Source organism: Rhinopithecus bieti, unplaced genomic scaffold (assembly GCF_001698545.2).
Source record: "Rhinopithecus bieti isolate Rb0 unplaced genomic scaffold, ASM169854v2 scaffold_12127, whole genome shotgun sequence".
In the NCBI taxonomy this organism is placed as follows: domain Eukaryota; kingdom Metazoa; phylum Chordata; class Mammalia; order Primates; family Cercopithecidae; genus Rhinopithecus; species Rhinopithecus bieti.
Genome location: NW_016806992.1, coordinates 271,890 through 284,586, shown reverse-complemented (window position 1 = coordinate 284,586; position 12,697 = coordinate 271,890). Strand labels below are relative to the sequence as shown.

Below are 12,697 nucleotides of genomic sequence, written 5' to 3'. Positions count from 1 at the left end.
GAAATTAATTTAAAGTTAAAAGTGCTGTCTTTGTACTCTTCCACAGGATTCTTGATTTCCTCCTGTACCCTTCCCTCTTCAAGAAAGAAAGGGGGGAAATGTTTTAATTCCGTGTTGAACATACAAATTATTAATTGTTACCACTTCATATTAAAATGTGTGTCTCTTTGTTTCTAACCAGCTTAAGAAAACTACAGAGGAACTAAATGAAGCTTTGTCAGCAAAGGAAGAAATTGCTCAAAGATGCCATGAATTGGATATGCAGGTAAGAGATTTGTTCTGTGCACTGCCTCTTTAAAACATACCACTGTAAGTACCACCAAATGTGCTGTGTACTGCCATACAGTACATCTTAACTATAATGCAACTCTTTTTTAGGGAAAAAATGACTGGACGCAGTGGCTTACACCTGTAATCCCAGCACTTTGGGAGGCTGGGGGGGGTCACTTGAGCTCAAGAATTCGAGACCAGCCTGGCCAACATGGTGAAACCCCATCTCTACTAAAATACAAAAAATTAGCCGGGTATGGTGGTGGGCGCCTGTAATCCCAGCTACCTGGGAGACTGAGGCAGGAGAATTGCTTGAACCTGGGAGGCAGAGGTTGCAGTGAGCAAGATTGTGCCACTGCACTTCAGCCTGGGTGACAGAGCAAGACTATGTCTTGAAAAAAAAAAATTTAAGTAGAATTGTCAAAACAAAAAAATTCAAGAACATAATTAAAGTTGAGAATACCTTTCACAAATAACAGGCAAGAATAAGATTATTTGTCTGGAATTTACCTTGACTAAAGCGGGGGACATACATGGGAGACATAGTTGGCCATGTTTTGGTACTTGTTAAAGCTAGGTTATGCATATGTAGAGTTCATAATACTTTGTAATAGAAGAAGCATTTTGCTTTGAAAGGCATATGAGTTGGTCATTGCATTGGATGCATATTGAAGAAAGTAATCACATCACACTTGTTCGGTTATCTAGGAAATAATATTTACAAAGTCATAATGTAAGTGCTGTTAATTGCATTTCAGATTTTAGAATTTATGTACAAATGCTAAGAGTTATAATAAGATTATATTATTTTTATAAGCAGAATATAAGTATCTTTAGTAACATAAAATTAAAGTTATATACTGGGATTGGCAAACTACGGCTTGCTTTCTGTTTTTACAAATACAATTTTATCATGGCTCCTTTATGTATTGTCTGTGGCTCCTTTCAGGCTTCAATGACAGAGTGGAGTACTTGCCTAAAACATTTACAATATGGTCCTTTACACCAGAACAGTTTGCCAATCCCAGGTATGGACAGATTGCAAAATGAATGATAGTGTTGCAGAGAAGTTATGAGAAGAGAAGAGGTAGCCCTACAGCATGTTTTGCTGTGGAGAGAACAGCAACACAGTCATAAGCATGTAATCTTTAATGTAAACCTTATTGGTTTTCAACATTTAGAATTGTCCTATAGAGAAACATTATTGTGAAAGTTAAGATGCCAGTGACAGAGTTTGAAAAGTAAAACAGGAGTGATGAAGGAAAGGGACAGCCAGAAATGATGGCTTTCATCTTACCAAGTAGGACATCTAGAACTACAGGGAGACAATCATTACATGACTAACTGCTCCTTGTCATCCAACCTCAGCTCAAAAATCACCTGATTTATTTGTCATAAAATGTCAGGCACTGGAATGCATCAGGCACTGAAGTAGGTCTAAAGTAGATCTCTTCAGGAAGGCCTTCCATGTTGAGTAATCCCAAATAATCAACCAGTCTTTTTTGTTGTTCTTATTTTAATTCTCTGTGTACTAGGCTGTTATTTGTATAGTTATAAAGAAATACCCAAGGCTGGGTAATTTATAAAGAAAAAAGACGTTTAATTGGCTCACGGTTCTGCAAGCTTTCCAGCATGGCTCTAGCATCTGCTTCTGGTGAGGGCCTCAGGAAGCTTCCAATCATGGCAGAAGGCAAAGGGGAAGCAGCTGTGTCACGTGGCAAGAGCAGGAGCAAGGGGTGGAAAGTTGCCATACACTTTTAAACAACCAGGTCTTGCAAGAATTCCCTCACTTATGAGGACACTACCAAGCCATTCTTTAGTGATCCAGTGCTGTGATCCAAACATCTCCCACCAGGCCCGACCTCCAACATTCAGGATTACATTTCAACATGAGATTTGGAGAGGATAAATATCCAAACCATATCAGTCTGCATAGCACTGCATAGCACTTTTTATTTCTAGTTTTTACATGTATTTATTAATTTACTTTCTTGTGCAATGATTTGTTTTTACTTATAATTTGTTTCGAATATATAACACATGAGTAAGAACTTCCCTTTTTTCATCTCCATATCCCTTGCACTTAGAAAAGTGCAAGGATACCATACCTAGCTCATAGTAGGTGAGTGAGTGAATGAGTGAGTGGGTGGGTGACTGAGTGAAATATCAATAAGTAGTTTAAAGTTGCAGAGGTGATCAGTGAAGGAAGTGAGAATAGTGATTAACTATATTTATGGTAGGAAGGAATGGCACAAGTTGCTGTAATCAAACATGTCAGAGGAGAGAGTCACTAGATAATGTCTAAGGTTGACAAGTCAAGAAATAATTGTGTAACATTATTTAGATATGGAAAGTAACAACCAAAAGCAGTAAAATTAGGAACAGTAAAAACTAGTCTCTGGAGAGTGGGAAAACTCTATAGGAAACTGTAGCTTTTCGTTATAAGCCCCTTTGCTTTGTTATTTTCTTAAATAATCATGTTTATGTTTCGTTTTTTTTGAGACAGGGTCTCCCTCTGTCATCCATGCTGGAGTGCAGTGGTGCAATCTTGGCTCACTGCAACCTCCGCCTCCTGGGCTAAAGCAATCCTCCCACCATAGCCTCCTGAGTAACAGGGATTACAAGCACACACCACGATGCCCAGCTAATTTTTTTATATTTTGTAGAGTTGGGGTTTCACCATATTGCCCAAGCTGGTCTTGAACTCCTGAGCTCTGCCCACCTCCATCTCCCAAAGTGCTGGGATTACAAGTGTGAACCACCACATCTGGCTCATCATTTTGTTTTTTGAGACAGGGTCATGCTCTGTCTGTCATTTAGGGTGAAGTGCAGTGGCATGATCACAGCTTGGTGCAGTCAACTTCCTGGGCTCAAGTGATCCTCCCACCTTAGCCTTCCAAATAGCTAGGGCCACAGGCGCGTACCACCAGGCTTGGCTAAATTTTTTTTTTTTTTTGGTAGAAATGGGATCTTGTTATGCTACCAGGCTGGTCTCAAACTCCTGGCCCCAAGCAGTCGTACCACCTTGGCTTCCCAAAGTGCTTGGATTGTAGGCATGAGCCACTGTACCTGCCCTGTTTTTTTTTGTTTTGTTTTGTTTTTGAAACAGAGTCTTGCTCTGTCCTCCAGGATGGAGTGCAGTGGTGTGATCACGGCTCACTGCAGCCTCAACCTCTGGGACTTAAGCAATCCTCCTGCCTCAGCCTCCCAAGTAGTGGGGACCACAGGCATTCACCACCACACTCAGCTAATTTTTTATTTTTTGTGGAGACAGGGTCTCCCTGTGTTGCCCAGGCTGTTCTCCAACTCCTAGCTCAAGTAATTCTCCTCCCTCAGTCTCCCAAAGTGCAAGGATTACAGGCATGAGCCACCATGCCAGCCATGTTTATGTTTCGAAAATTAGATTCTTTTTGTCTGTTGTTTGTGTGTAAAAAGGAGTTCTGCTATATATATTGACTTTTTTTGGTCTGACTTCTTTGTGTGTGTGTGTTTTTTTTTTTTTTTTTTTTTTTTTTTGGAGACTAAGTCTTGCTCTTGTCCCCTAGGCTGGAGTGCAATGGCAAGATCTTAGCTCACTGCAACCTCTGCTTCCCAGGTTCAAGCGATTCTCTTGCCTCAGCCTCCTGAGAAGCTGGGACTACAGGCATTTGCCACCACGCCCGGCTAATTTTTGTATTTTTAGCAGAGATGGGGTTTCACCATTTTGGCCAGGCTGGTCTCGAACTCCTGACCTCAGGTGATTCACCCGCCTCGGCCTCCCAAAGTACTGGGATTACAGGCGTGAGCCATGGTGCCCGGCCTTTTGTCTGACTTCTTACATTATTTTGAGATTCATCTATATTGTAGCTGTAAATTGTTAATTATTTTTTATTGCTGAGTAGTTTTCTTTTATACAGGTTGAGTATTCCATATCTGAAATTCGTGATATTTTTGGATTTGGGGATATTTGCATTATATACTTGTTGAGTGTCCTAAATCCAAAAATCCAAAAGCTGAAATGGCTCAAATGAGCATTTCTTTTGAGTGTCATGTAGGTGCTCAGAAACATTCAGATTTTGAAGCATTTCTGAGTTTGGATTTTTAGATTTGGGATATTCAACCTATATGATATACTGCAAATCATTTAGCCATTTGCTTTTTGGCAGATGTTTGGGTTGTTTCCAGTTTTCCTCCATCACAAATGAAGCTGCTATGAACATTCTTCCTAAGTCTTCGTGTGGGTATATGCTTTTATTTCTCTTGAGTAAATACCTAGGGGTAGGATGGCTAAATCAGTCATGTGGTCGTTGCATGTTTAATTATTTAAGAAACTGCTAAACTATTCTCCAAAGTGTTTGAAACATTTTATATTCTCACCACAAGTTTCTTTGCCAACAGCTGGTACAGTCTTTTTAATTTTGTTTATTCTAGTGGGAGTGTAGTTATATAATACTGTGATTTTAATTTGCATTTCCTTGATAGCTAATGATTATTTATTAGTGTGCTTATTTGCCATCTCTGTATCTTGTCTGGTGAGGTGTTTTTTCAAATATGAAGTAGGAATGAATTGTTACTCTTATATCTTGCACTGCACGTGCAGTATTCCAAATGATGTAAATATTTTAAGTGGAGATTGATTGTACTTCTTTAAAAATAGGCTTTAATGGTCGGTGCGGTGGTTCACGCCTGTAATCCCAGCACTTTGGGAGGCAGAGGCGGGTAGATCATGGGGTCAGGAGATCAAGACCATTCTGGCTAACACGGTGAAACCACATCTCTACTAAAAACACAAAAAATTAGCCAGGCATGGTGGTGGGCACCTGTAGTCCCAGCTACTAGGGAGGCTGAGGCAGGAAAATGACATGAACCTGGGAGGTGGAGCTTGCAGTGAGCCGGGATCATGCCACTGCACTCCAGCCTGATCGACAGCGAGACTCCACCTCAAAAAATATATATATAGGCTTTAATTTGTAATGGTAATTCACAAGTGATTGAGCTGATGCCAGTGTAATTGGAAGAAATAACTGCCATCGTCCTGTATTCCAACAGGTTGCAGCATTGCAGGAAGAGAAAAGTAGTTTGTTGGCAGAGAATCAGGTATTAATGGAAAGACTCAATCAATCTGATTCTATAGAAGACCCTAACAGTCCAGCAGGAAGAAGGCATTTGCAGCTCCAGACTCAATTAGAACAGCTCCAAGAAGAAACATTCAGGTAAAAGACAACTCATTAAAATCTGATTTTTAAAAATTTGTTAGCTGTCATTTAAAGTTAAGAATATATTGGCCAGGCACATTGGCCCATGCCTGCAATCCCAGCACTTTGGGAGGCTGAGGTGGACTGATTGCTTGAGTTCAGGGATTCAAAATCAGCCTGGCTAACATGATGAAACCCCATCTCTACTAAAAATACAAAAATTAGGCATGATAGCGGGTGCCTGTAATCCCAGCTACTCGGGAGGCTTGACATGAGAATTGCATGAACTGGGGGTGTGGAGATTTCAGTGAGCCGAGATCATGCCATTGCACCCCAGCCTGGGTAACAGAATGAGACTTTGTCTCAAAAAAAAAAAAAAAAAGAATATAATATATAATGTTAGGACTTCTGGGAAACTGCAGACCATTGAGGCTCCATAATAAACAACTTCTCAGCATCTCCTCATACAACATGAAACTACTTCACATCTAGGAAATGTTCTATCAGAGTGCCACCTTCCTTATTACTTGAAGACAGAATGCCAGAATAACTGAGTGACAGGAAGAAATCAGACACCAGCCCTGCACCCCACACCTGCCCCTCTGTGGGAAACAAAGGTGACTGAGGAAACTTTCAAGAAAGACTGAGGAAGAACATTTGTGAAGCGGCCTGCAGGCGAGTTGGCATGATCACCAGAAAGATTAAATTTCACTGAAAATCTGAAATGACTTTTGTTTGGAAAAGTAATGGTCAGAGTAGACCATAAACCACAGATTAGGGATTTCAAAATAAGCACATCTTCGGGAAGAGCCAGATGCCATGAAAAGCTGCAGGCAGGGATTTTTAAAAGACAGATGCATTTATAGACTTATAGAAATCTATATATGTGTGTGTGTGTGTGTGTATGTGTGTGTTTATAGAAATAGGCTTATTTAAAAGGGTCAGCTGATTTAAAAGGACAGGCAAGATTTAAAGGAACAATATTCCAGACATCTTCTGTGGGAAGAAAAGTCCAAAAGAAAGGAAGAAGGGCCCTTTGACCTTTGGGTGGTGAAAGGAAAAAGAAGAAAAAGGAAAATATGTTCTGCAAGATAAGACAGAAGCACAAAATTGAAAGACTTAAGAGTATGAAGAAAATACTTTGTTCCGGTTTACTAAAAAGTGCATCATGACTTGTTTCTTACCTAGCCATAGATTTTTAGTGTTAAAACAGAGAAATTAAACATCAATTAGATTTTTACTTTACTGAGTAACTGAGTATGGTAACATAACTACTATTCTCGTTATTCCTTAGTGAAATGTTTTGGATTTTTTTTTCTTTCACCTTAACAGGAAAAGTAATAAACTTTTCTTAGGCTCCTTAGAAACCTTAGAAACAGTCCATTCCCTTTGGTCCACGTCAGTAGTTCAAAGAATGGTTGAGGCTCCTGGAGGTCCTCTGAGACCATTTTGAAGAATCTGCAAGACCCTCTGTTTTCCAACTATGTATCTGCAAGGCTAGATTTTCTTCATATACTTCAGCCAAAAACAGCATGTCACCAACAGATGAGTATAGAAACAAATATGAGAATCCAGCTGTCTTCTATTAAAACAGATAATAGAATCACAAAATGTAAAACAGTGCCACTCTTCTCACTTTTTTGTTTTAGAAAATAGTTATTTTCGTAAAGAGTATGTTGTTTTTATTAACATAATGGGTTTATTACTGTAAGCCACTGTGCCGGACCATATGTGTTAATTTTATAATTTTAAAAGCCCTTAAATTGTATCTGCAGTTCTGAAAAACACTGCATGATGTCTTGCCTTCTGGTAGGGAAATAGTAACCAGTTGTCACCGTTTCCAAGACTTGGGACAGTGGAGTCCATTTTTATGACAGTTAATATTTGAGAATGCAGCTTGTGGCCACTAACATGGAAGACATATTCAAGAAGGCTTTATTCTCATGCTTTATATTTTTCTTTTACTGTTCTAAGGAGAATGAGGAGGCAGTAAATAGTGCTTTCTTGGTCTATTTTGTATTGGTTACAGACTAGAAGCAGCCAAAGATGATTATCGAATACGCTGTGAAGAGTTAGAAAAGGAGATCTCTGAACTTCGGCAACAGAATGATGAACTGACCTCTTTGGCAGATGAAGCTCAGTCTCTGAAAGATGAGATCGACGTGCTGAGGTAAAAACCTCACCTTCACCTTCACTGCCCAGCACAGTTTGGCTCTGGTGTTAGAAACTCTAGGGTTTCTGAGCATCTAGCAAGCTTAAGAGCCAGGCTACCTGGGCTGAGATCCTGGGTCTACTGCTTATGCAACCTCTGTATGGCCATTTTCTCATCTGCAAAATGGAAACAATACACATGCCTACCTCAGGTTTATATGAGGAATTGAGTGAATTTATATTTGTAAACACTTGCAACAGTACCTGGCAATTAAGCAATACACAAGTGTTTGTAAAATAGAAATTCTGACCATCACTTCTTACTTGTACAGCTCTGGAACTGTTCTTTCGCCACGCCCGCAAGGCCTCATTTTCTTGCTGGGCCTTGTTGTTATCCTTCAGTTCTCTCATGAGGTGCCTCACTCCCTGCCACCTCATTTTTTCACTCCTCTTCTTGTACAGTCTATCCTCTGTTGATTATCTCAACCATCTACATTTTCTACTTTTGCTCTTTGAATACTGAGAACAGGGGAAATGCATAATTGATAGTTTTGTGCTGCTGCCAGTCGGTGGCTTCCTTCTGAGCTGGGTTCTTCCCAATGACCCGCCCTCCCTCTGCTCATTGTCTCACTCACAGCCATTCCAATTCTTCAGGATTCTACTCCCCTGGCTGCCCTCCCCCGACACCTCCCATGCCTTAGTCTCAATAGATGACCTTTTCTCCTATAGCAGGGAAGAAAGAGGCCATGAACTGCTGGACTCTCCCTGTCTTTTGTCTCGGGCACCTCTAAACTTCCCTGGGTTCCTATCCACCCTTTCTTTAGAGAGTGTAGACCTGTTATTCTTCCTCCTGTTCAGGGCTAATTCCTTCTTCAGTGCTCTGGACCTCCACCTTTCTGGCCTACACAGGGACTGTGTTACATCAATCCTGATTTCTTTTGCCTTTTGGATCTCTCTCCTTTGTACACATACATGCACACGCACATTTAGGTCTCTTTAATCTTAAAAAGAGAGGGAGTTATTACTCTCTCCTTCCCACCAGAACCAAACTTAGATTACATAAGGTAAAACTGACATTCTCTCCTCGACCCCACTCTCTGCCCACACTGCCCCACTGAAGCTGCTATTCCGGTGGTCACTGATAATTGCCAAATTATTTGGACACTGTTAAACTTACTTTTCTTTTGTGCCACATGTGACTCTGCTGGCTGCCCTCTCCTGCTTGGTTTTCTTAAATTATTATTCTCCATTAAACATGTAATTGTAACTTAGGTCATATATTTTAACCTGTGCAGAAAATTAACCTGGAATCACTTTTGTCTTATTTCATTAGATGTGTGTTTCCTGGCAATCCTTAATATTGAAACAACTTTACAAGTGTGGATGTGTTTCTGATTTTTTAATTTTCCATCTAATTCTAGACATTCTTCTGATAAAGTGTCTAAACTAGAAGGTCAAGTAGAATCTTATAAAAAGAAGCTAGAAGACCTTGGTGATTTAAGGCGGCAGGTTAAACTCTTAGAAGAGAAGAATACCGTGTATATGCAGAACACTGTCAGTCTAGAGGAAGAGTTAAGAAAGGCCAACGCAGCGCGAAGTCAACTTGAAACCTACAAGAGACAGGTAAAAGAAACACAGCATCTTGATGATGGCTTCAGGCAAGCTCTCAGTTATAGCATGTAGCTTACCAAAATTACTGACTTGTTTTCATGGTATTCTGCTTTTTATCTTTTCTTTATTGTATTTATTTTTTTAGGAGACTAAGTCTCACTCTGTCATCCAGCCTGGAGTGCAGTGGCATGATCTTAGCTCACTGCAACCTCCACCTCCCAGGTTCAAGCAATTCTTCTGCCTCAGCCTCCCAAGTAGCTGGGACTACAGACGCATGCCGCCATACCTGGCTAATTTTTTGTATTTTGGTAGAGACGGGGTTTCACTGTGTTGCCCAGGCTGGTCTTGAACTCCTGAGCTCAAGTGATCCACCAGCCTCAGCCTTCCAAAGTGCTAGGATTACAGGTGTGAGCCACTGTGAGCCACCATGCATGGCCTATTTATTTATATTTATCTTATATTTAAAAAGCTTTAAACTCTCCATGCAGGTGCTTTTATTTTGTTTACTTATTTTATTTATTTATTTATTTATTTATTATGTAATACTTAAGAAATATACAAATGTAAAAGCATAGTTCAGTAAATATTCATGCTTGAATAAAACATTATCTCCCCCTCCTCATTACAGGCAGCCTCCATGCTGCAGCTTTCATTCCCATTTGTCTCTCTATACTTTTGCTACATATATATATTTATCCCTAAAAAGTTATAGCATTTTGACATGTTCCAAAACTTTATATAAATTTTTTTCTTTTGGTCAGTGAGATTTGTTTATCACGATAGGTATAGCTTTATAACATTCATTTCCGCTGCTGTATAGTATTTCAGTTAGTCTCTGTACCAAAATTTACCCATTTTCCTGTTAAGAAACCTACAGGATGTTTCAGCTTTTTTTTCTGTATTAAAAGAAATGCCATATAAATAGTATTGTACAGGTCCTCTACTATACATGTGTGAAGGTTTTACAACTTGATGGAATTTCTGTCTAAGAGTATCGTCAATATAGTTAGATATTAGCAGATTGTTCCTTAAGGTTATTATGTTACCAACAAGCAGTTTATATTCCTGTTCCTTCACATCATCACCAACACACAGTATTGGCAAACTTTAAATTTTGCTGGCCTGGCACAGTGTCTCACGCCTGTAATCTCAACACTTTGGGAGGCTGAGGCAGGAGAATGGCTTGAGCCCAGGAGTTCCAGACCAGCCTGGGAAACATAGCAAGACCCCATCTCTAAAAATAACTTTAAGTTAGCTGGGCATGGTGGCATGAACGTGTGGTCCCAGCTACTTGGGAGGCTGAGGTTGAAGGATCGCTTGAGCATGGGCCTCAGAGGCTACAGTGAGCTATGATTGCACCACTGCACTCCAGCTTTGCTTTTGTGCTGCATGTGACTCTGCTGGCAACATGGGACATGTAAGACCTTGTCTTGAGAAAAGAAAAAATAAGTAAAATTTGCCAATTACATGGGTATAAAATGGTGTCTCCTTTTAACTATACTTCGTGTTACTCTGATTACAAATATATTGACTGACCATATTTCTTTTGTAAATTTCCTATTTTTATCTTTTACCCATTTAAAAAATTGAATCATTTACTGATTTCTAAAGGTTGTTTATATGTTCTAGATATTCTTTATCACTTGCACATATTTTTACTTAATCTCCTATGGGTCTATGACTTGTCCTTTTACTTTTTTGAGGTTGATAATTTCAGCATAATGAACTTCAAGTACTGTTATGATTTGTACTTTTTATATTTTAAGAAATTATTTCCTACATAAGTATATAGTCTAATCTTCTCTATTTTCTTTACAAAGATTTAAAGTTTGTTTTGCACATTTAGGTATTTAATCCACTTGGAATTAATTTTTGTGTAGGGTGTGAAGTAGGGATCCCTTTGAGACTCTTTTGTCTATGTGGATAAATAGTCAGCCTACCACCATTTATTTAATAGTCCTTTCTTCCACAATGACCTGCAATTCTACCTTGTATATCTAAAGTATCCATGTTATTTATGGGTTGTTTCTGGACACTTTCTTCTGTTCCCTTGGTGTATTTATCTGTTCCTACACCAATATCACACTCAAGTTTTACAGATTTTTAGCAATTTTGATAGGTGGTAGTACAGTCTCTCATACTTGGTCCTTTTTCAGAAGTCTGTTCTCAGCCCTTTGCTTTCCCTTTAAACTCCAAACTCATGGGAACTGGAATTACATCGACTCTCTTGATCAATTTGGGGAGAGTTGTTCCTGTCTGAACATGAGACCTTTCCGTAGTCTTACATGTCTTTGGGTTAAGTTTATTAATGTTCTTCTAAAGATTTTGTGCATATTTCATTGTAGTTACTGTTAGGTGTTTTGTGTTTTGGGTTGTTTTTTGAATGCAGTTAGAGATACCATTTTCACTTTATTACTAATTTATATGAATGAAATTAACTTTTATATGTTGATTCTGCAACCTTGCCAAATTCTCATATTACTTCTGATAATGTCTGTAGATTCTCTTGTCAGAAGGGATATAGTAAAGAAATAAAAGGAATTTATGTCTTTTTTTTTTTTTTCCTGAGACAGGGTTTCACTCTGTCACCCAGGCTAGAGTGCAGTAGTGCAGCCATGGTTCACTGCAACCTCGACCTCCCCAGGCTCAGGTGATCCTCCCATCTTAGCTTCCCAAGTAGCTAGGACCACAAGTGTGTGCCACCACATTCAGCTAATTTTGTAATTTTTGTAGAGATGGGGTTTCGTCATGTTGCCCAGACTGGTCTCAAATACCCGGGCTCAAGATATCCTCCTGTCTCGGCCTCCCAAAGGGCTGGGATTATAGGTGTGAGCCACTGCACCCAGCCCAGTTTCTCCCTTTCTATTCCATATCCTTTTTTTTCTTCTTAATCAGCATACCTGGATTTCAGTACAACTTGGAGTGAAAAACAATAATGGTGGGAAAGCATTCCTTGTTGATTATGTGCAGAATGTTTTATTTTGCCAGTATATTACAAAGATTGCTATATGTTTTTTGTTTGTTTGTTTTCGTTTGTTTGTTTAGTTTTGGTTTTTTGTTTTGTTTTGTTTTGAGACAGAGTCTCACTCTGTCGTCCAGGCTGGAGTGCAGTGGCACAATCTCTGCTTATTGCAACCTCCACCTCCCACATTCAAGTGATTCTCCTGCCTCAGCCTCCCAAGCAGCTGGGATTACAGGCGCCCACCACCATGCCAGGCTAATTTTTGTGTATTGTTAGTAGATGCGGGGTGTCACTATGTTGGCCAGGCTGGTCTCAAACTCCTGACTTCTGGTGATCCACCTGCCTTGGCCTCCCAAAGTGCTGGGATTACAGGCGTGAGCCACCGTGCCCGGCCACTTCATTTTTTAAATGATAATATTTTGTCTACAAGCCTTCTTTGTGTGCCTTTTCAAATCTCCCTGGTTATTTTGATGGTCTCTTACTCCTTTTGTTTTTTATTTTTTATTTATTTATTTATTTATTTATTTAT

The 12,697-nt window shown here is 39.5% G+C and overlaps 1 protein-coding gene across 3 annotated transcripts in view; it reads left to right on the top strand.

Moving 5' to 3' along the window:
* The window catches only part of LOC108534356 (protein Hook homolog 3-like), a 149,724-nt gene that overhangs the window by 20,055 nt on the left and 116,972 nt on the right, over positions 1–12,697 (top strand). For 2 of the 3 annotated variants that reach the window (XM_017879662.1, XM_017879661.1), the window contains exons 4-7: positions 182–265; positions 5,299–5,462; positions 7,474–7,614; positions 9,017–9,218. In XM_017879662.1, coding sequence (XP_017735151.1) covers positions 182–265; positions 5,299–5,462; positions 7,474–7,614; positions 9,017–9,218 — 591 coding nt within the window. Of the gene's footprint in view, positions 1–181; positions 266–5,298; positions 5,463–7,473; positions 7,615–8,274; positions 8,660–9,016; positions 9,219–12,697 lie in introns of those variants that run through there. The other variant, XM_017879663.1, reaches the window with a different exon arrangement.